The sequence below is a fragment of the Dinoponera quadriceps genome, unplaced genomic scaffold (genome assembly GCF_001313825.1).
Source record: "Dinoponera quadriceps isolate SergipeBrazil2010 unplaced genomic scaffold, ASM131382v1 scaffold1692, whole genome shotgun sequence".
NCBI classification, from domain to species: Eukaryota; Metazoa; Arthropoda; class Insecta; order Hymenoptera; family Formicidae; genus Dinoponera; species Dinoponera quadriceps.
This window is the reverse complement of record NW_014555923.1, coordinates 645,372-667,518: the sequence shown is the minus strand read 5'-3', so window position 1 is coordinate 667,518 and position 22,147 is coordinate 645,372. Positions and strand designations below refer to the sequence as shown.

The following is a 22,147-nucleotide window of genomic DNA, read 5'->3' as shown; positions in this document are numbered from 1 at the left end:
TTCCCCCCCCCCCCCCTACCCGGTGCAGAGACGCTACGAAGGACGTCCGGCTGATTGCGGTGCCCGTCGCGTCTGCTGCCGGAGATCGCACTTATCCGTGCCACGCCCGCAACCCGGTCAATGTGGAGTGAAGAATACGCACGGCGTCAACGGCCGCATCAAAACCCCCGTCTACGTCGACGGAGACTCGGAATTCGGTATGCGGTCTTTTATGTTACTCCAACCGCCCGGCTAGTTCTCAGTCGAACGGTGAAAAAGCAATCGCCGTTTCCCTCCAGTCGAGGTGGTTACGTATTTGCTGTCGGAGTTTTTGGATTCGAGACGCGTCTTTTGGGGATTTTTCAGGAAGGGTCGAGTTATCGGGCAGTTGATACTCTTTTTTGTACGGTGATCGTTGATTATACCGGGTGTCCTGAACTAATCTCGGTTCCCGTGCAAATGGATCGGGTGAGCGGGAAAGTATTCTATACCGTTTTGCAAAGGAAACACGCACAGTTTCGAGTAATCAGCGATTGAAAATGGTCGTTTAGAGGCTTTTTTAATTAATAATTCAAGAGTTTGCGTGTTATTTGCAAAATGGGACTTTTCGGCTCAATTTCACCCGTCCTACTTGCGCACCACGAGAACCGAGATTAGTTTGGGACATCCTGTACATGCTAAAAAAATTAATAAGAAGGTTTAAGGTCTGAGGTAAATTTTGTTGCGCGAAACTACAAGTCAAATTAAACGCAAATTGAATCTGATTAACAATCTGAATTAGCAATTTGTATAAAATTTGGTCAAGTAAAAAATTAACAAAACTAAAACGCAGTTGCAAGTGATATAAATTCTCAAGCTTCAAGAAAAGATGATCTAACTGGATTATACGAATAATTCTATCTTCGTTGGGAGATTCAATATCGAAGTGCCGAGTAAGTCAGACGATAGAAAATAGTTTAGTCCAGTTTCATCCAATCGCCGTCGGATGATAATTTTGCCGATTAAAATCGCCATTGACTAAATTTTCTGCTCGCTTCATCGAACAAGCCATTAAGATAAGGTCAAAATTTTTTCTAGAAAAAAAAAAAAAAACCAGGGCGATCAGTTCGCCGTGTACGAAACTGAAATCGAATTCATCCGACCCGATTCAAATTGTCTCGATAAATCTTTCGTTATAATGAATAATCATACCGTAATCGCCACCTCGCTTCAATTGAGAAAACGCTCACGTACAATGATTGTTCTATAACATTTTCTCGAAATCAGGTGAATACCCGTGGCAGGTGGCCATCCTGAAGAAGGACCCCGCCGAAAGCGTGTACGTTTGCGGCGGTACGCTGATCTCGCCGCGGCACATCATCACCGCCGCTCACTGCGTGAAGACTTACGCCGGGCGCGATCTTCGCGCGCGACTCGGCGAATGGGATGTGAACCACGACGTCGAGTTCTACCCCTACATAGAGCGCGACATCGTCAGCGTCTACGTGCATCCCGAGTTTTACGCCGGCACTCTCGCCAATGACATCGCCATTCTCAAGTTGGACCACGACGTCGATTTCAGGAAGAATCCTCACATAAGTCCCGCTTGCCTGCCGGATCAATACGACGACTTCACCGGTGTGAGGTACGCTCTCCGTGACTCGGAAAATTCACCAGCAAATCGCAGTGAATGAAATCAGCCCCGGGCTGACCTTCATCAAACTCTGAACCCGGCGAACAATTATTATACAGGGTGTCCCGAACCTAATCTCGGTCCCCGTGGTGGACGAAACTGAACGGAAAAGTTCTATACCGTTTTGCAAATAACGCGCCAAATTTCGAGTTATCGATGAGAAAATGGCCATTTATAGAGGCCTCTTTAATTGATAGCTCAACGATTTGCGTGTTATTCGCAAAGTGGTGAGACTTTTTCTTCCCGAATAGTCCAATCTACAAATATATGACAACTATTGTACCTATACTATTATATTGATACCTCGAAATTTTCCGTGTTATTTGCAAAATGGTGTAGAACTTTTCCGCTCACCCGTTCTACTTGCACGGTAACCGAGAGATTACTTTCGGGACACCCTGTATACAATTATATAAAATCATATATGAATTTTGCCCACAAATGTGGTTACATACAAAAAAGAATGATGTTGTGTCGTTTAATCGAATATCACACGCTGTCGTCAACTTCGATCGTATTTACATATAATCTGCAAACAGCAGCATTTCTTCGGACATGTACGATTAAGTGTGGTCTAACAAATGATTACGACACCGCAGATGCTGGACCACCGGCTGGGGTAAGGACGCTTTCGGCGACTACGGCAAGTACCAGAACATACTGAAGGAAGTGGACGTGCCTGTCATCGGCAACCACGTGTGCGAGCAGCAGATGAGGCGGACGAGGCTCGGCACCGGCTTCAGCCTGCATCAGGGCTTCCTCTGCGCCGGCGGCGAGGAGGGCAAAGATGCCTGCAAAGGTGACGGCGGCGGGCCGATGGTATGCGAGCGCCACGGCCGGTGGCAATTGGCCGGCGTCGTCTCCTGGGGCATCGGTTGCGGCCAATCCGGTGTGCCCGGTGTTTACGCACGCGTCTCTTATTATCTCAACTGGATCCGCCAGATCGTCGAGTACTAAAGCACCGACGTGATTCGCGTGTTCTTCCCTCTGTTCTCTCGGAGAAGGCTTTGGCGAAACTTTGCGATGTTTGATAATTACGACACGCACGACGATCGAATCCGACGATGGTAAACGATTACTCAGGATATCTACGAGCGTATATTTATATATAATATATTTATATTTCAACGTTCATCGTGCCGGAACTGTTCAGTTATCGTGCTCGTCTCGAAGATATATTTATTATTCAGATAACTCTACGATCTTTCCCTTGTGCCTTGTTTCGTGTCTAGACTAAGCGTTTTTTTTTCTTCTTCTTATTTAAATGACTAACTTATTATATATGTAAATAGTACGTAGGGTCTTGTAGGGTCGCGCGTCATATTGCGTTTATGCAATTTCGTGTCGCTTACGACGACGAGAAGCACCGGCTAATACCAGATCGCGATTCGCGGGGTTGATTCGAACGTTCGGATCGTCGAGTAATGCATTTTCTTTGCAGCAGCTTTTACGTACACATTCGTCTTATTCGCATTAATAAACGACTCATCTACTTGTATTCCCAGCGAATGTTTCTTCCCACCCGAGAGAAAAGATCATATATGAAATTTGTCGATACATGACTATATATATATATAATCGTATATAATCACAACGGAAGAATACTGTTGTTTACAAATTATATGCAAATACGATCGAAGTAAATATTTCTACTTGTGCTACCGAAATGCGTGATATCGACGCTTAATTAAATGACATAACATCATTTTTTTTCGTGTGGACATGCATGATCACATATGTAACTACATATATGGACAATATTCATATATGATTTTATATAATTATATATGATCATACGTGATCATTTTTTTCCATTTAATATTCTCGAAAATCCTTCCTAAGACTTGACATGATAAATGAGTGATAAATCGTAGTTTACATACGTCCGGCATTCGGAAACTATTTACATGTGAGATTATCTCTACTGCTCACCTTGTTCCACCCTCAGGGAGAATTCACACCTTGACAGAAGAGCAAAGAGTAAGAAAGCAGCAGAATTCGCGCTGGTAGTCGACAGTTTCTGCATTACCGCTTACTATCTGCGTTTTAACTACCGTTTCATACGTGGTTCATTTGAAATTGAAACATTCGGAAGCACCGAAGCCCCACGAAGTACGCCGATCGTAGCCGAGGACTCACGAGGATGTATTAATGCTGCCATCTGTGGATTCTTTGCGGATGAGAAAAGAAAAATGCGGAGACCCAACCTAACCTCTCGCGACGTATCTCGTAATATGTGATCCGTTGTTATTCGAGGTGCACGCGACATTCGACGTTGATTCCGACGTGTCTCGCGAATAATTGAATATAACTTTAGGGAGAGATTAAACCGCCGCGTGGAATTGATCGGCAACAGCGGGAGCTGTAAAAATTACAGGCGCAACACGATCCTCGACCGGTCTGTGATTGTTGATCGAACGATTAATCGCGGGAGTTCGTTTTTTCCACAATGCCCATAAAATTGATCGGTCGCGCGACGAATTGCAAGGGAAAGCCCTTGTGGGAAATTCTAGCCAACTTGAGAAACTTCGGTGTAGGGAGGATTGTGTTAAGGAGCATCCTGCAAAGGTATCCTGAGCCCTGTTACATGAAGATACTGAAAGTTGCCGCTATGCCACCGACCAACGAACCTTATGTGAGTATGAATTACGTGTATTACGTCTCCTTTCTGTATGATACGATACGATATAATTTCATCTATTGCTGCAGACCGACCGCAAAGTTATAGTACTGGCCGATGTAGTTTTTCGTGGCATGAAAGAATCGACACCAATGCAGCTGGATAATACAACTTACAAGGCGGATTTCGTGTTGGTGCCGAAAGATCAGGAACACTTGTACACCGGGGTGACTGTGCCGCCGGCCGAGAAGAGAGTCCTGCCTAGGACGATGGAATTTCCGCCGCTGTATTTACAAATGCTGATGCGTGACATTAAGGCGAAAGGCATTGCCGAACCTGCGAAACAGCCTCAGCTAAATATTGTGTATAACACGTCATGTATGAGCGTCAAAAATTATAGAATAGCCGAAGAGGACGAGACTGCAGCGAGTATAACATATGGTTTAAATAAGTCTAGCGTCTTTTATCCGAAGACAGAAGCGAGCGAACCTTCGTGAAATTATATTTCAAGTGTATAATTGTTAACAGCAGAGACTAATTGTCTTGTAAATTATGAGTGGCAGGCTAAGGAAATAAACGGAGTAACAATCAGACTGACTTGCGGCAGTCCGTTTTATCAGATTCAGGAATGGAGAGTTCCGTGCCCTCCGCACTGATAATCTACAATTTATACGAGAGATGTATTTATCTGATGCTTTGATCATCATTGTAACGCAAGATACCGCATCGATACCTTCCAAAACTGACGCATCTCTTGGACATCCGCCCTTTTCCTAACGAGCCAACCACGAATGTATCTCTGTATGCGTAAAGCAGCCTCCTCTTTCGTCCACAGCCACGATTTCGGATAAATCGGTCTAGGACTCGCGAAGAAAGTAAGAAAAACCGATAATTATCCTCAGAAAGCGAAGCGAGCGATATGCTATTTATGTATGTCTTACTGCGATCTCAGCCATAGTTGAAATTGCGGTATGCCGAAAATATCCGTCCAGGTGTGCGACCTGTTCGGATGTAGCGAATTGCGATTCCAGAGGATTTCCGCGAGACAATCCAAGGCGTTGAACGAGCATTTGCCCTTTCTGTACAATATATACGGTAAATTTTTTTCGAATTGGAATGGACAACGTGTCAAAGTCACCGGGAACAGGAATCGTGTAAATTCAACTTGCAGAGCATCTCGGCGGTGAACTTCGATCAACATCTCCCGCATAGCGCTTAGTAAGATCGGAAATATCTCCCTGTCTAAATAATCCGGTACGCTTAAAGTTTCGTTTCGATACGGGTCCATATTTTCCGTTCGTTTGTCGGAGCTCGAAAAGTTTATCAAACGAATATAAGCGCAAGTCGATGCCAACTGTTTAGAACGCGGAAGTCGCTTAACCTCGGTAAACGATAGGAAGTACGACAGTATCGACGATGTTGGGACTCCGAAAATCAAATCGAGTTCTTCGCATCGTATTTCCCTAATTTTACCACCGGCTTGCAAAATAACGAGTGCGCGTGCAAATATGTAATCGAGAAAATTATTCTTATCTGAGACAGAATATTGCAATCAATTCCTCTAATATGCCCCGTGAAATCCTCATTACGGGCCGGTGTGACGTCAGGTGTCCTAAAGTGAGGCGACAGTTACGTGCTGAAGGTACGTCGGTTTACATGAACTAACCGAATCGCGTTCTCTGTATGAAAAAAAGAATTTATCGCCCGAATTGTGTATTTGAACTTTCGTTTCTTTCGTGAAATAGTCGCCAAGAGACCTTGGTTGGTGGACGAGTTCTTTCCGCAGCGGAAGGCCGCGGACCTCCGATTTCCGCGAGATCCCGAGATCCGGAGAGACACGCCGAGACGAGACGAACCGGAACGTGTGGTTAAACCAGCGATTATTCGGGAAGCAAGAATTGTGCAAGAAACCCCAGTCGTTCGGGAACCGATCGTCATCAAACCGGATGACTGGGAAATCGATTTTGCAGAGGAAAGGGAGCTGGTTGTCGAGAGAACTACGATAGAAGACGGGATTGTCGAGGACAAAATCGACCGGAAGACATTGAAGCCAGTGAAACTAGAGGAAACAGATCGTCAGAATGAAACTGTCGACATAGTCGAGACGAGACCGCCAGTGGTGGTCGATAAAACTATAATAGAACGAACGAAGGAAGTTCCAGTGGTGGTCGGTAAAACTATAATAGAACCAACGAAGAAAGTTCCAGTCATGCCTGAGAGAGCCGAGACTATCGAGGTTGGTCGGACGACAGCCGAAAAATTCGAACCAGTGGCGATTGCGGAGCCCCGAGAGAAGAAGACGGATGACGATTACGACGAATTTATCGACGAAGAGTTGCGGAAGACTCTGCCCATCGCGACCGCGGAACAGATTCCGGATGAAGAAGTGGTGGAGACGGTGCGTCGGGAGGAGACTCCTGTCAAGAAGGCGAAAATCAATCGCGTGGAACGTCGAGTCGGCGAGGAGGAAGACGGAAAAGCGGCTCCCTCGATGGTGGTGGAAACTGTGTCGCGTGAACCCGCGCGTCCATCCGCGCCTTCGAAGGACACCTGCGACGATACGTGCCCGGTGATGGGCGAGCAAAGAGGCGAGCTATTTAACTCTCACCCCCGAAGCGTTCCTCCCAGGAGGAAACGCGTCACACTAGTATTGATCTTCCCTCCCGCGTATATATATATCGTTTTACAGTGGCCCGATTCGCCGAAATTTACAGAACGCGTCATGCGTAAATTGGAGGCACGGCAGAGGATCGTGGATCATTATTATCTGACGAGGGGCTTCAGCTATCTCGAGGACGTGTGCACGTGCTCGTTGGCCTGCGTGCTGTACACCCTGAGCAGAGACCAGTTCGTGAGGAGCGTATTCGCGTCTCTCGCTTTGTTCGCGGTCGGACTGAAGCTCTGCTCCGAGCTGGACGCATGGGAGATGCCGAGTCGCGTTTCATAAAGCCGAACATTGACGTCGGTCTCATCGTAGTCGAGAGACTCTCTTTATCATGAAATATCTCGAAGCAGAGACCGGGGGCAACTTTAACGGCGATGTCATTTTTGGGGAACGTTTTATCCAACGCTCGATCTGTTTTCTCCTGCGGAAGAGAGATTTCTGTTTCTTTCGGGATGCAGACGTGCTGGTTGAAATTTTACGTATGATTATATGTAAGTCGCAGAATNCCCCCCCATCAAAAGTTATTTTCTTTTAAATAACGATTTGGTAAAGGCCAGTATCTTTCTTCATGACGGCAGTGGTGATGCATTGTAATCGCCGTTACCGTTAACGTTATTAACGAAATTTCAGATTTATTCACGATTTTCTCGAGATTTTTGGTTAACGGTATTAATTATCTTATCATCGCTTTTTACATAAATAAAATACATTATATAATTAAAATACATGTAAAATATAGATATATAAAAAGTGCGGCTGAATCGGTAGAATTTCCAACAATACGCGTAATTAATCTTCCTGACTCGCACACAATAGCATATCATTGAAAGTAACACTCATTATTATAGTAATTATTGAAATAATTGTTATCGAATCAGAAGGATTCACTCCAATTACGCACGCTGTCGGAAATTCCGTTAGTTCAACAGCCTTTTTTTCCACGTACATAGGATGGGCGATAGCAAGCATCATGAAGATCTTCAAAGCTTGATAAAACATGGACAATGGAAATTGTAATGAATCGTTGCAATTTCCATGATCGTTACTCAAACGACTCCTGGTCCCTCGCTGCAATAGTTTTTCTTTGCTGACGTCAGAAGTGAGAAAATGCATGTAAAATGCATCGAAATGAAAGAATACGTCTATAAAATGATTGCGACTTGGAAACATCGGCTTTGCCCTAACAATCAAAAGATCACCGTCAAATTAACCTGGCATGCAATCTCTTCCTTTTCAGCCTATCTTTCCTCATGACTTCGTCGCGTTAATTTCACGGTAATTAATTGATTGCTAAAGCAAAGGGAAAACTTTCGGAATATTTTACAAATATGTTCAATCGATCGCACACATTTCCAACGTATCCCGCAAGAATAGTTGAACCAATTCTCGCTTCCGATGTGGTTAATTAAGACGGCTGCAAGGAAGAGAAATGAAAGCCCCAATTAGTAACGAGTTATTTGTTTTCCTTTTTTTTTCCAATAAATAAAAAATCATTTCCGAATCGACTAACTCTTTCCTGAAACCTGGTATAATCGGTCGAACGCTTCAAGAGAGCTCGGGTTTCCGGCGTTTCCCGGCGAAGGTTTTCACGAGGCACACCGACGCGATCGTCAGCGCGAGTGAAGCGCAGGCCGCTGTGAGGAACGCTGAATAATAACTTCGCTTCGAAGTTCGCCGCTCGTACTTCGGCAGGAGCACCCGCAGAGCTATATTATCGTCCCGCCACTCGATCGTATTGTTTCGATCCGCGGCGCTCCTGCGGGCGCGTCTAACGTGACCGGCGGGACAGTCGAGGACGCAGTCCGCAGCCTCCAGACACGCGGTCGCTCTCACCGTCAGGAAAATCTCGTCGGTCTCCTTCATGCCGTCGAACATGAACGCTCGGAGGATCAGGTAGCTTTCCAACGGCGACGCCGCGTATTGTTCTCGCGGACAGATCTCGCGCACGTCCGCGTTCAGACAACCGTCCTCGTCGAGGATCCACAGGCTGTTGACGACGTTCCGCTGCTGCTTCATCATCTCCACGTAATGCACCGTCACTCGGCCCATCCTCGAATACTTCCAACCTTTGCCACGCGAAATGACGAAGCAGAAATTTACGTCGGAGTTTGGGAAACACCGTCTTACGCGAGGATACAGAGAATTAGGGAAGGTATTATCGCCGTCATTCACAGCCGTCGTCAGTGTTTGCCGGTATCTAGATTAAATGATCTAATAATCATCCAGACGAATCAACCGATCATCTTTATCTAGATGGAAGGAATGCTAAAGATCTTGATCTTCATCTTAGATGAGAAAACATTTCGTCGAAAAATTGTCCATTTGTTTCGATCCACTTTCAAGCCCGTATCTCGTCTAAGATGAATTTATCGGATTTTCATTTCACCTGCATGCAGATGAAATCATCCGAGGCAAACACTGGCCGTCATTAATGTATTCTTACCGTCGTCACTATTGACCAAGACGCGCAGCAGAATCTCTTCGCCGAGGAGAACCGTGCCGCCCGGCTGTATCCTCGTGTCGAAGGTGTTCTCCGAGGTGTACGTTTTCCTGAACAGTCCCACGTCCACGTCCAGGGTATCCTTAGAGCCGCCGTTCAACACGTTCGGTATGCTCCTCCCCTTCCTGAAAAGAAGTTATTCGCGAGGTTGATTTTCGTCAAGCCCATCTCTTCGAAGACAAACGATGACGCGCGCCGCCTTACGCTTCTAAGGTTTTCAAGTTGATCCGCTTCGTGCGATACGTGATCCTATCTTGAGTCTTACATCGTAACGTCACCCTATAGTCGTCCTTCAATCGCAGCCCGGAAATCACGGGGAATCTCAGGTCGAGGCAGTACGATCGGACGCCATCCGCGGAACAATCGGCGACCCCGCAATCCCAGAACTGATCTCTCTCGAAATTAATGCGATAAGAATCCCCGGCTGGTGTCGCGCGACAGGCTTCACCCATCACGTTGTCTACTATCGGCGGGATCGAACTCTCCGGCATCTTGACGGATGCTCTGCGGCAAAGAAACGTGACGAAACGCGCACAAAGTTCCATAAAATTACGTCTCTGATGGCGTTTTGATACCAAACGGCAGGCTGGCGCAGATGAAGGGTGACTTTCGTCAAACTCGGATTAATCGATGAACAATAACAAGAATTGCGAACAATTTCAAGCCGGTTTCCAACTTGTCGCTCGACAATAATTGAAAGGTCAATCATTTTCATCCGCGTCGGCAAGATAGAGGTAATGTTTGAACGACATTGCGATTTGAAATCATCGATCAAATCAGAGTTTGCTAAGAGTTACCCAAAGTGACTAATTAGATTCTGTGGTGTCATCTCGAAGAGACATCAACCTCTCTGAGGTTAATATCTCGAAAGGATCTCATTATTTGGAAAAAATGCTTTAAATGAAAATTGTACGGTCTCGAGGAAATATAAGATGATAATATCATCGTGACATTCGAATCTCTCTCCGAAATTATTGCGAGATGCGCTTCGGTTTTTTAAATGAAATTATGCAGTTTTTCTTTTTAACACAGATCGATTCTCCTGGTTATTCCGAATTTTTCTGTCCTCTCAATTATTTTTCCCAAACGACGCATTTCTCCCGAGATATTAGTCTGTAATAGTTTGCGGATTGTCCTTCACACTGAAGATGTGAGTTGTAATACTTACGAAACATTGAAAACATATTCATGAAGAACGCAACGTTAACTCGGAAGCCAAATCGAGTATATTAGTCTATATATATATATTTTTTTTATCCGAGTCTGTAATCTCCAGAGTGAGTAAAAAAATCTGAAGGACGTTATTGCAACAGTATGCAATAGTGTGTAACGTTCCTGATATGTAGTTATCAACGTTGCATTAACATTACGAGTAACTTTTGCGCTTTCTAAAATTTTGCAATTTCTAAAACTTTCGCAATATCTGGGAAAATTATATTATTCGGTAATATTTTTGAAATACTTTATATAATATATTAAGTGAAAATGTATTCGTGAGACACGCGCATTAGCAGACACGCGCGAAATCAATATTTCGAGGTGTTAAGGCTCATGTTTCCTTGCCCGATTTTCTTGATTAATCCTTTATGTTGGAACATCCCCGACGTTGTCGCGAGCTAAATATGCACATTGTTAATAACAGACTTAACTTTGTTATTTCATAATAACGAAATTCTTAAACAAATTCTGAGAAATTGCACATAGTAAATATACATCGAGTTGCAATATATATTTTTGTTCTTTCCAAGTGTGAATTTTAAATCAATGCATACGTCTGAAGAATTTGCGTTGATAACGTCAAAAGGGGAAAAATTAAGTAGCGCTACTTATCAAGATAACTTTTTTGACGATATTGTTTTCATGAGGAACTTTATAGAAATTTATAATAAAAATTATGCAGATGATAAAACTGCAACGACCGTAAGTGATTTTTATTAAAAAACGGTCCGAGCTTTTGCATTAACTCGAAAGATCCAAACTGAGAGTTTACTACACCTACCGTAGATCCAGACTTAACGTTGCTCGGTAACTATTTCATTACCTGAAGAATAAATCGTCTCCCGCGTTCTGACAGGACATCTCTTCTATGCTGATGCGATTCGCCGAAGATGACATCGGTGTTTCGACGACGGGGGGAAGAGGGGAAGGAGGAAGAAAAGGAGGAGACCGCATTGTGGTTAGTCGAGGGTGTTTGCCTTGCGGAGAGCCCGGTCGACGAGGATGCGGTCCGCTCCCCGGATATCTCTCGTCCTGCGTCGAGCTTTTGCGCGCGAGAGCTCGCAAGGAATCCTGGTCGGGAAGAAGCAACAACGCATTAGGGTAGTTCCTGGTCTCGTTCGTCGTCGCTATTACGTTCCGTGCTCTGTTATCGATCACTTCCGGCGGTGAGAAATTCGCCGGCACACTCGCCGGCGGTAAGTAACCGTTATTGCGGAGTATCGCCACTTTGGAGACGTTGTATCTGCGATGGAAATTCACGAGGAACGTCGAATCCCGCGACTCCGCGACCTTCCCCGAGAACAATGCGCCGAGGACCAGGAGGCATCGATAGATCTGCGAATAAATTCGTGATTGTTTTCACAAAGTATTATATAAGACATCCCCACGCCTTGTATATTATTAAGTAAACGGGGAAAGGAAAATGTTCCCTTTGGAAAAATACAGAAGCGTATTGCTTTGTAATTAATTAATCGTTACACTTGCATTAAAGGAAGAGTTTAAACGATTAAACGGCGGTACGTTTTTCAGAATAGGAAATACACGCATTATTATTTTATTCAATGTTACAGAATTATTATTTGTTATTTCCGCGTCTTCCGCGTCGTAACGAATCGAGTGTACAGAGAGTTGAACGTGACATTTCAAATCGAACGTCTCTTTGAATTGAAGCAATTTAAATCGTCAAAGGCCAGAGAGACACTTTTTTATCTCGATTTTCGGATGCGAAAACCGGCAAGATTAGCGAATTCTCGCGGCGATCACCTGCGTCGGCCAGGTAGCGCGGCGGCGGCGGTATTTCTTCGCGTCGCTCTCGCGGAACATTTTCAATTTGAATACCGGAATGAGACTGACGAGCGGGCCGCCGATGGCGAAACCTTTTAAAGCGTGCCTTTAAAGCGGAGAATCCGGCAGCCATTGTTTCGGCCGGGCGACACATCGGCGAACACACGGCCGTCCGTTTAATAGGTATACCTTGTTTCGTGATTCGCCTGACGATCGGCTACTTAACATAAAACACCGCATTCGCATCGTTCGATTTTCACGTGCTTGTCATTAATAAACGATAACAGCGGGATACGTCGAACAGCCCTCTCTCTCCCCGCCTCCCTGGCCACCTCTCTCTTTGTCCATTATATCTCGATCAATTTGGGTCAGAGGTGAGTTTTTTTTTTCCTTTTTTTGTGACTCGCATACGCCGATCGCCACTCGACCGTCCACTTCCAGATTTCCAGTTCAGGGCACACCGATTATGCAGGCACGCACTTCTTGCCGCTTTAACGTTCTTCTCACGGAGAAGAAATCTAACGTCGATTAACGGACGGATTATTTCTGTACGACGATATGCAAATATTACGTATGCCGGAGGCTTCCGGGATCGGAGCCGCGTTTCTCGCGGATTTTTATTCCCGTGAACGTTTCAATTCACCGCGTTGGAAAGAGGAGCGCGAACCTATGTTAAGAGAAATTCTGACCCAAAAGTGATAAAATGTCCTTGATTTTTCCGTCATCGCTAATAACATATTTATTTGTGCTAATGCTTACACCAATATTTACCTATTCATTTGTACTAATATTTATACTAATATTATACATTTTTTTCATTCACACTCGCCGAATATTATAATTTTACCAATATTATAATTGTTTTCATTATTTGTACGATACTTTTCTACAAGGGGTTATTCATTGGAATACACATATATATGTAAAATATATTATACAAGACTTATATTAAGTCATATAAAATCGTATCCTTCTGCTATTGATTCAAATTATCGCATTCAATAATTAACGACCGACTCTTGTTAGACCACCTTTCTCACTCTGATTAACATAGAATATTTCGTATGCTATTTAACATAGTAATTTCTAACATAGCGTATTTTAAAAAGTCAGCTTAGATACGTCGTAAATAAATAGATACCTGATATTTCAATAGGATTAGTAAAACGTGTTTGATTAACCCTTTGCACTCGAGGGTTCCGGAGCGGAGCCATTTAAAATTTGTCTTCAAACTCGAGGGCTCCGCTATGGAGACAATGCAAATAACTTTCAGTTCATAACATAAGGACAAAGACAAATTGTAAAAACTATTGGGTATAGGATATTCCCGCTCTTGCTATTTGCATTTGAAGAGTTTGAAGACAAATTTTAAATGGCTCCGCTCCGGAGCCCTCGAGTGCAAAGGGTTAAAAAAGTCAGCGTTTTCTTTTCGCGACGTCGATTTCGTCGAATTGATGAGCGAAAAATTACAAGACGACTCGCCCGATACAGTGGCGAGTAGCGGGGATCGGAGAAAAAAAAATGCTCCAGGTGAGGCTCGAACTCACAACCCCGGCATTGCTCACGACTACTGTCCTATAAGTACCGTGCGCTAACCAATTGCGCCACTGGAGCGGTTGGGAACAAGGCCAGTACGGGGGCCCTTCAAACACGGTCGTGATAACAGCCGGAAACATCTCAGGAATGATTAATTACAGCGTGACTGATCAACTCGAATCGCAACGTGCGCGTCGAAGAGAAAATGACAAGCCCGTGATCCTTGGGCGAGCATTCACTCGCGCGTGCCTAACGTTTCGCACTTGTACGTTCGATTATTCCTACTGTAAGTTCGGTTCGGATAAACGAACGATTCATTCGATCGATTCTCATTGATCGTCGTGAGGGAATTAACGATAACAGCAATATTTATCGTAATTCATCGCCGCAACAGGCCTTGGACGTCCCTTCGTTCCTCGCGGTTTTGTCCCTCGGGTGCAGAAGGTGCAGGCAAGGGGTGCATTTGCCATGCTTCCGATCTTCCTTCGGCACGTAAAGCGGGGTCTACAATGAGAATTTAGGGCGTAAGAAATCGACCAATCGTAATCGACTTTTCTCCTGTACCTCGACTGCGATTGGTCCATTTTTTCAAGGCTTACAGCTTAAAGCGTCTATTGTAGACTAGCACTAACGAGCAATACGTTGGCAGAAATGGAAGTGGATAAAAGTGGGAAGGAGCAGAAGTTGGCGGCACTGCTGCCGACCGTGTATACACACACGGTTGTCTGTCACGAACATATCGGCTGCTAAATGCATTTTGGCTATTAGCACCCAAGTTGACCGCAATCAGTGAGAGAGAGAGAGAGAGACCAATCAGCAGGTGCACGCGTCTCGCCGTCTCACGGACAGAGAAATCTACCTGTGGGAAAATACCGACTTAACGAGTCCGCGGAGAAGATGCCACGTAACGGTGCGACGGTCGCAACGCGCGCTCGACGAGCGATGTTTTCGACGACTGTCTGCAGATAATTCCGCAAAAAGTACGAGCAACTCGATTTCGATGTTAATACGATGTTAATTCGCTATTCGGCGAATTTCCACGACGGTCGGTGTACGTTAATTTGCTTGAATTCGACTTTGCCCACGCGCGATGTTTACGGTACAACAGCTGTAGTGATACGGGGATGACAGAGGTTAACGTTGCTTCTCTCTCGCTCTTTCGTTTCAGGGAGACATGAGTTGGTTCGACGCGACGGGATTCGCCAATTTGGCGAAATCCGCCCTGAAGGAAGCTCAAAAGACCATAGACAAGGCGTTAGATATCAAGGACGAGGAGCCGAAGGTGATTCAGGCGCGCACAGACGAGAGCTCGGATTTCTTCGCGAGTTGGGGATTGAAGAACGAGGAACGGAGGGCCGATGATGCTGAGCGAGAGAGAAACCCGGCGAAACAGCAGGGCTCGAGCAGTATTTGGGGTAGCTTCACAGGCTCGTTCTTCGAGGCTCCCAAGATCGTGGAAGGGAATACGGGAAGGAAAGCTGTCAAGCATTCGAAGTCGCTGCAAAATACCGTCGGCCCGGACGAACAGCAGTCTCGAATGGTGTCCTCCGCTTCAGTCCCCGAGAAGCTGATCGAGAAAGAAGCGACGATGAGAAGGAGCGAGTCTGTACATACGGAGAGCAAAGAGGAATTTCGTTCGGCCAGTGAGCCTGTAAATATTAATCTTAGCGCGGCTGACGAAATTCCCAGTGAGCTCACCGGGGAGTCTCGTGCGTCGCCGGAAGAGTCGTATGCGGGGAACGTTCCTACCGATGCGGAAGACAGCGGCAGCCTAGACACGGGAGAAGGTGATAACGCGCGAAAGACGACGGATGATACCGACGACGACGACTCGACGAGCAGCATCGAGGAGGAGCGAAGCGACGTCAATGTCTCGGAAAGCAACGACGTGAACGAAACACCGAGCCCTACCAATGTGTTCCAAATGCCTACCGTCTCTTCGGAAAGCGACAAGAAGAGCCTGGAGAGCGTGGAGATACTCGGCTCGCAGTCCAACACCGACTGCACCACCACGCCGGAATCGGACCCGAATTCCGTCAGCAATTCGATCAGCCCTTCGGTCGTCGGCATCAAGGTGAATTCCGAGTCGGTCGAGATACTGCCGGACAGCCTGGTGACGTCGCCGAGCTCCGTGGAGGTGCTGGGGGACTGGAAGAGCGACAGCAGCCCTTACCTGTCGCCGATCGATCCGAAGAACTCGTCGCCCGTCCCGGACGACGGGGACGTCACCCCGTGCGGGGAGGAATGCGCGTTGGAGGGTAAGCTCGCGGAGCCGCCCTCGTCCTCGGACATATCCCCGTACGAGTCACCGATGGAGGAAGCGAAGACGCTGAGCAACGCATACCCGGGCAGCGTCGACAGCACGCCCTCGCCGAACGCGTCCTCCAGTCTGGGCGGGAAGTCAACGGAGAACTCGAAGACCTCCCCCGAGAGCGTCGAGGTGATACCGGACGTGGACGAGTTGGACGAGGTGAGCCTGGCCGAGGATTCTTACACCTCCGCCTCCGAGGGCACGGTGATGACGGTGCTGGAGACCTTTCAACAGCTGGACGGTGTCAAGAGCAAGATGGAGCTGGTGGACATGAAGATGCACGAGTCTCACCCGGACGACAAGCAGGCGAGGCCGGAGGGCAAGCTGTGTCTCGACTCTCTGAAGGAGAAGCACAACTTGCACCTGACCCTCGAGCCGATCACCACCCAACCGATCCGCAAGTCCGACCACCTGGGCCCGGATAATGAAAAGCCGGACGTAGCCGCGTTTTCCCAGCTGATGAGCGCGACGATCGAACCACCGGATCCGGACGGTTACTCCCACGTGGAAGGCGCGAAGCTGCACGAGAGCACGACAGATCAGTACTTGATATCCACCGATTCCAGCGGGGAGGGGACGCTGATCGAGAGCAGCTCCGAGGACAACGCCACGTTGGTGCCCACGGACGTCTCCAAGGTCCTGGAGACGCCGCTGACCGCCAGCTCCTACGTGAAAACCATGCTGGCCGACGCTATGGTCGAGAAGGGTGAGATCATCGACATGACGGAAGCCCACTGCGCCGACGTGCCCCGGGAAAACTCACCCATCTCCTCCGAGAGGTACGTCGCCGAAGTTTCGGGAAAATCGCCCGTCGAGGAAGTAATCTATCGGAAAGATCGCAACGAGTCGTCGTTTCCGTGACTTTTCCCACCAAGTTTTACACACACACATACGTATCGTACGAAATCATTCTATTTGTTACCGGACGAATATAAGGCTGGCTTTCGCCAAACTTTCGTCGGTAAATAACAATTGGCAGCGACAATCGAAAGATCAGTTTTGTCGTTCAACTGTGACAGAAAAGCGAATCATTTCTATCCGCGTTAGCGGGATAGAACAAGCAGTGCTTGACTGACGGCGATTTTCAAATCGTCGATCAACTTAATCGCATCTCGGTGAAATTATCTTAACTGCGTTATTATTATTATTATTATTATTAGTGGTAATATGTAACGTTCTTACCGAATCGTTGTTGAAGAAAGTTTACGGTGTTGCAAGTAACGCAAGTTACTTCCCCCGGTTACTCGCTTATATTATAACATCATTGGAATTTACAATACTTTATCGTCGTTATCATTGTTGTCGACACCATCATGATTATTATCGTTCATTTGTGAAAGAAATGTTCGTTACAGTCGCTCGGACCTGGTGAAAATCGGCTCGGACCAGGCGAGCGGACACACGAGCGGGGACGAGTTGGAAACCACGACGTCGAGCGATATCGAAATCATATCCAGGTACAGGTATGATTGATATCACCGTTCCTCGTCGGCACGGTGATAACTGAATTGATTGAACCTACGATTTTCCGACGGCAGTCCGAACGGAGACTCGAGCTCGACGCAGTCGCGGCAGAGCCCGGCGAAGCTGCAGCTGAGCAAAGGCGGCGACCTGCTGACGAAAACCTTGAAGACCAGAGGCCACTCCCGGGAGCTGAGCGAGATCAGTATCGGCTCGGACGAGGCGAATCTGGAGATCGAGAAGCTGTTGAAACGCGTGCAGGAGATGACCGAGATCCTGGAGGCGAGGGAGTCCAAGCTGATCGACGTCAGTAGGATAAACATGGAGCTGCACGAGCAAAATGCGAATCTCGTGAAGTGAGTGTAACGTAAAATCGACTTACCGTATCGACGAACCGAGATATCGAATCGAGAAATCCTCCTCCATCAGGCAGCTGGAGAACTTCGAGAAACACGCGGAGCAGAATCAGAATATCACTCAGATCACGGACGAGTACACGCAACGTTTGTCGGCGTTGGAGAGGAAGTTTCAGCAGGCGATAAGGGAACGGGATCAGCTGAGGAAGAATCTCGACCAGTTGAAAGTGGAGGCGATGTGCCGATTGTCCTCGCAGGAGATGTCGAACATAAGCGCCGAGAAGGACGAGATAATAAAGGAGCTGCGCGAGGAAGGCGAGAAACTGAGCAAGCAGCAACTTCAGCACAGCAACATAATCAAAAAGCTAAGGCTGAAGGAGAAGGACGCCGACGGCGTGATGAAGAGTCAAAGGTACTTCCTTACGAACTTAAATCGCATTCCGATACCGATTCGTTTCTTCCTTTTCTCCCAGAGAACAAATCGAGGAGCAGAATACCGAACTGGAGAGACTGAAGCGATCGTTGCACGCGAAGGAGGAAGTGGAACGCACTCAGATAGAAGCGGTTCACACGCTGACGGCGAAGACGAGGAAGCAGGAAAAGGAAATAATAAGCCTGCAGGAGAAGCTGGATAACGCAGTGCATAAGATGGACGCTTATAAGAAGAGCTTCGATGCCGCGAAAGTGTTGGTAGCACATCGAGGCGTTCATTCATTTCGGAACGGAGAATCTATGTCTTACGATGACATTTCTGCTTGTATGTAATAATAGGGAGTTATCGGACACGAAGAAGAAATTGCTGCTCACGGAGGAGGAATTGAAGGAAGCCGTGGATAACGCGGGGGAATCGTGTCAGCTGTTTGCCCAAGTGGAGGATCTGAAACTGAAGTATCGTCAGGCCGAGGAGGCTCACGTCAAGCGAGTATCGTAAATATTGAAAACCAGGGTTGGGAGGGGGAGTTACTTGTCGTTGCCGTTACAAGCTATTTTTTGTAACCACGCTATGATTTTTTTCATTGGTAAGAGTAACAATAACAAAATTAGATTTCTTTTCATCAACGATAACGAATATAAATTGTTGGCGGTGAGTCGTTGAAATTCTCTGGAATTTGCTATGTGGAGAAGGTGACGGGAAGGTTCCAGCTACTTGTTGCTTCTTGAGTGACGACGATTGGTTGCTTTTTTTTTTTCAATGAATAACGAGGTGACGAATTACGTGTAAAGAAATAACTATGCCAACCTTGATTAAAGAGATTGTGGGGGAAATTTATATGGAAGGAAAATTTAATAGAGGAAGATTGAAAGAAATTATAGGATTAATTATTCATCATTATCCCTTAATAATGATTTTGTTGGATTTAATTTATTTTTATTTAAGAACTTTATTAAATTCTAATTTGTGGAATTAGATTAATAGTGTGAATTCTTTTTTATCCTATAGAAGAGAGGAGTTTCTCAAGCACGAAAACAGCGAGTTGCTTAAGCGGCTCGAAGCAGCGGAGGCCAGAAGCGAGGAGCTGTCCGAATCCGTCTCGGTGGCGACGAAACCGTTGCTGAGACAGCTGGAGCAGCTCCAAGCTAACTTGCTGCATAAATCCAACAGCTTCATGAAGCAAGAGAAGGTTCTGTCGGACAAGAATGTCGAGCTGCAGTCGAAAATCGAGAACCTGATCGAGATGGACCGTCTTTTGCGGGAGGAGAATGTCAATTTGAAGTCCAAGGAGTCGCATTTGGAATCGAAGCTCAATAGTAAGGAGAAGGAGAGGGTGAGATTGCAGGAATCGCGCGATCAATTGGCCGAGCAGAACGGGAAACTTTTGGAGCAAAATAAACAGTAGGTTGATGTCGAGGAGTGAACTAATACACCGGGTGTTTCGCGAGGAAACCGACTTCTGGGAAGTTATCCCGAGCAAAGGACACATTATGAGTGAATTCAGCCTGTCACGAAAATATGAGAGATTTCATCCTTATCAGTAAAGGCATATCCGCATGTGAGAAATTTCGTTTCGTCGACGAATCTCGATTAACTCCGTAAATCCGTAAGAAAATTGGGCCAGTCACGGGTTGATTAGCACACAATGAGCAGCGGTGGGTCGAACGAATAATATTATCACGAGAAACTAGGAGAATAATATTCGTCTGATAAATGTCTGGCATTTTTCTCGCCTGTTGCTGATAAAACTCGACCGATAACTGAGAGCCAAATTGACCTACGATGTGTGTACGAGCGTTTTCATTGGAAATTACCTGAGTAGAACGCATTCGAAGTCGTCGGTTTCCCCGACGAAACACCGAGTATCACCGTGACGGATCGTCGAATGTTATATCTTGCGGTTGAAACCACAGGCATCAAGACACGATAAACATTCGCGAGCAGACGCATTCCGGTCAAGTGCAGGAGCTGAAGAGAGAGATAAACGCGTTGGAGAACAAGTTGGCCGTGGAGAAAGCGGCGACCGACGCGGAACGGAGGAAGAACAACGCAATGTTGGAACAGCAACAGAGTACCGAGGAAGAGTTACGATTCAGTCCTACCTTCAGTATAGGGCAGGAATCCGTCGGTAGCGCGAATAGCGTCTGGCCAGCTGTATGTACTCTCACGTATCCTAATCGATCGTCGACTGGCTGGTCGATACACATTAAACGTACGACGTTTACTCTGTTTTTCATTTTAGTTCAGCGACTCTGTATTCGACAATAACTCCGGCAGATTCCTCCCGATGACGTACGAGAGCATCAGGGTGGGCTCGAGCAGTACGTCGATTTTCGAGAATCTACAAGCGCAATTGAAACAAAGAGACGGTAAGTTAGTTAAACGATAGTATAATAATACGTTCAGTGGGCGATGACGCTGGATAAAGATTTCGTTCGCGTGATTTCGTCGATTCTTGATATTCTCGGTGGGCGCGTCGGTCGTTACTCGGTGTCCTTCGCAGGCGAGGTGCAGCAACTTCAGTGGGAGCTGTCACGGCGTAATATGGAGAGGGACGCGTTGAATTCGGAATTGGCGACGCTGATCCTCAAGGTCGAGGATCTGAGCGCGAAGGTTCAGGAAGCGGAGGCGCTCAACGAGAGCCTCGGCGAGACGCAGACGAGATACGACGCGCTGCTGCAAATGTACGGCGAGAAGGTGGAGGAGAATCAGGAGCTGCGGCTGGACCTCGAGGATATCAAGGAGATGTACAAGACGCAGATCGATCAGCTTCTAAAGAGGCAGAATTAACCTCGCCACGTAAACGTGAATCGTTCATTCGCGTGCCCCTTATATATAATCCCGTATAAAAATTCCGATCGGCCCCCCGATTTCAAGCGCGACGAAACACGCGTTTTAACACGTCCCCCATCGCGTGATTCTCTTTCCTCCGTCTTTGTCCAGCGATCGATTCCTGGTGTATAGGGGAGTTTTATAACGAACGGTTTTAATAACGTACGTCCGCCGTACGATATGTATTTGTAATATCCGATACACGAATACACGAGGAAATTTGTGATAAAGGTGATTCAGGCTCCGATATGGCCCCGATAAGATAAGGGAGTGAGGTCATTTGTTAAATTATATATAAGGATGTATTTATGAAAAATATAGGTGGAGTGCTTTGCAAATTGTCACGAAAATTGTGCACATGGTGTGTGATGATGATACTCACATTCTCCTACATACACGCCTACACACACACACACTTGTGTATGATTTTTATCCCCTATATTTCGATTCTAATTTAACGTCAGGGACACTCATGTGATATCCGATATTGTATTATAATATTTAAGTATAATATACGAATGTATATAACGCAATGATGTGTACTTTATCGTCTAAATACAGCGATACAAATATTAAAGCGGTTTTCCCGATGGCGACGAGAGTAACCGCGAATATGGAGATGATACAAGGCGTCTCGCAAAATTTTCACGCAAATCCAGAGTACATCCGTCGCAGATTTTATGCGGGCGAACTTGTCGAAACTCGACTCACGGTTATCTTCTTATTACACGTCGCGCGATTGAGCGACTATGGCGATAGTTCGTCTGTTTCAAACCGGA

The 22,147-nt window shown here is 46.3% G+C and overlaps 6 protein-coding genes and 1 non-coding gene across 17 annotated transcripts in view; 4 read left to right on the top strand and 3 right to left on the bottom strand.

The window, feature by feature from the left end:
• LOC106745881 overlaps positions 1-2,791 on the top strand; it is an 11,535-nt gene extending 8,744 nt beyond the window's left edge. Inside the window, exons 5-7 of the mRNA XM_014621868.1 lie at positions 29-197; positions 1,246-1,603; positions 2,251-2,791. Coding sequence (XP_014477354.1) covers positions 29-197; positions 1,246-1,603; positions 2,251-2,608 — 885 coding nt within the window. The 3' untranslated portion in view covers positions 2,609-2,791. The remainder of the gene's footprint in view (positions 1-28; positions 198-1,245; positions 1,604-2,250) is intronic.
• A 1,048-nt stretch (positions 2,792-3,839) lies between these two features.
• On the top strand, positions 3,840-4,864 carry LOC106745884. The gene is made up of 2 exons (XM_014621874.1): positions 3,840-4,286; positions 4,361-4,864. Exons 1-2 carry the CDS (start codon positions 4,101-4,103, stop codon positions 4,766-4,768), a joined length of 594 nt encoding a protein of 197 aa, XP_014477360.1. The 5' UTR covers positions 3,840-4,100; the 3' UTR covers positions 4,769-4,864.
• Positions 4,769-5,827, bottom strand: LOC106745885 (IQ domain-containing protein K-like). Of its 3 annotated transcripts, XM_014621877.1 has the most exons (4): positions 5,441-5,827; positions 5,213-5,350; positions 5,005-5,134; positions 4,769-4,931 (listed from the first exon to the last, which is right to left on the bottom strand). In XM_014621877.1, the coding sequence occupies exons 1-4, from the start codon at positions 5,557-5,559 to the stop codon at positions 4,860-4,862; spliced, it is 459 nt and encodes a 152-aa protein (XP_014477363.1). In that variant the 5' UTR covers positions 5,560-5,827; the 3' UTR covers positions 4,769-4,859. The 3 variants fall into 3 exon arrangements, with proteins under 3 accessions (XP_014477363.1, XP_014477361.1, XP_014477362.1); XM_014621875.1 differs by having other exon boundaries at positions 5,213-5,827; XM_014621876.1 differs by having other exon boundaries at positions 5,005-5,128; positions 5,213-5,827.
• On the top strand, positions 5,102-7,435 carry LOC106745882. 5 transcript variants are annotated; one of them, XM_014621873.1, is made up of 3 exons: positions 5,102-5,146; positions 5,814-5,913; positions 6,017-7,435. In XM_014621873.1, the coding sequence occupies exons 2-3, from the start codon at positions 5,838-5,840 to the stop codon at positions 7,216-7,218; spliced, it is 1,278 nt and encodes a 425-aa protein (XP_014477359.1). In that variant the 5' UTR covers positions 5,102-5,146; positions 5,814-5,837; the 3' UTR covers positions 7,219-7,435. The 5 variants fall into 5 exon arrangements, with proteins under 5 accessions (XP_014477359.1, XP_014477357.1, XP_014477358.1 ...); XM_014621871.1 differs by lacking the exon at positions 5,102-5,146 and adding an exon at positions 5,284-5,366; XM_014621872.1 differs by lacking the exon at positions 5,102-5,146 and adding an exon at positions 5,398-5,489 and having other exon boundaries at positions 5,810-5,913.
• A 1,046-nt stretch (positions 7,436-8,481) lies between these two features.
• Positions 8,482-14,115, bottom strand: LOC106745835. The gene is made up of 5 exons (XM_014621797.1): positions 13,987-14,115; positions 11,478-11,989; positions 9,641-9,940; positions 9,380-9,561; positions 8,482-9,002 (listed from the first exon to the last, which is right to left on the bottom strand). The coding sequence occupies exons 1-5, from the start codon at positions 14,113-14,115 to the stop codon at positions 8,482-8,484; spliced, it is 1,644 nt and encodes a 547-aa protein (XP_014477283.1).
• Positions 13,962-14,053, bottom strand: Trnai-uau. Its single transcript is given in 2 exon segments — positions 13,962-13,997; positions 14,016-14,053. It is a non-coding gene; the product is annotated as a tRNA-Ile (tRNA).
• A 555-nt stretch (positions 14,116-14,670) lies between the features above and the next one.
• On the top strand, positions 14,671-21,901 carry LOC106745859 (TATA element modulatory factor). Of its 5 annotated transcripts, none has more exons than XM_014621833.1 (11): positions 14,671-14,955; positions 15,144-17,065; positions 17,642-17,743; positions 17,825-18,103; positions 18,177-18,515; positions 18,577-18,789; positions 18,875-19,021; positions 19,545-19,937; positions 20,450-20,690; positions 20,779-20,905; positions 21,040-21,901. In XM_014621833.1, exons 2-11 carry the CDS (start codon positions 15,150-15,152, stop codon positions 21,324-21,326), a joined length of 4,044 nt encoding a protein of 1,347 aa, XP_014477319.1. In that variant the 5' UTR covers positions 14,671-14,955; positions 15,144-15,149; the 3' UTR covers positions 21,327-21,901. The 5 variants fall into 5 exon arrangements, with proteins under 5 accessions (XP_014477319.1, XP_014477317.1, XP_014477318.1 ...); XM_014621831.1 differs by having other exon boundaries at positions 18,875-19,030; XM_014621832.1 differs by having other exon boundaries at positions 17,642-17,749.
• The last annotated feature ends 246 nt before the right edge of the window (positions 21,902-22,147 follow it).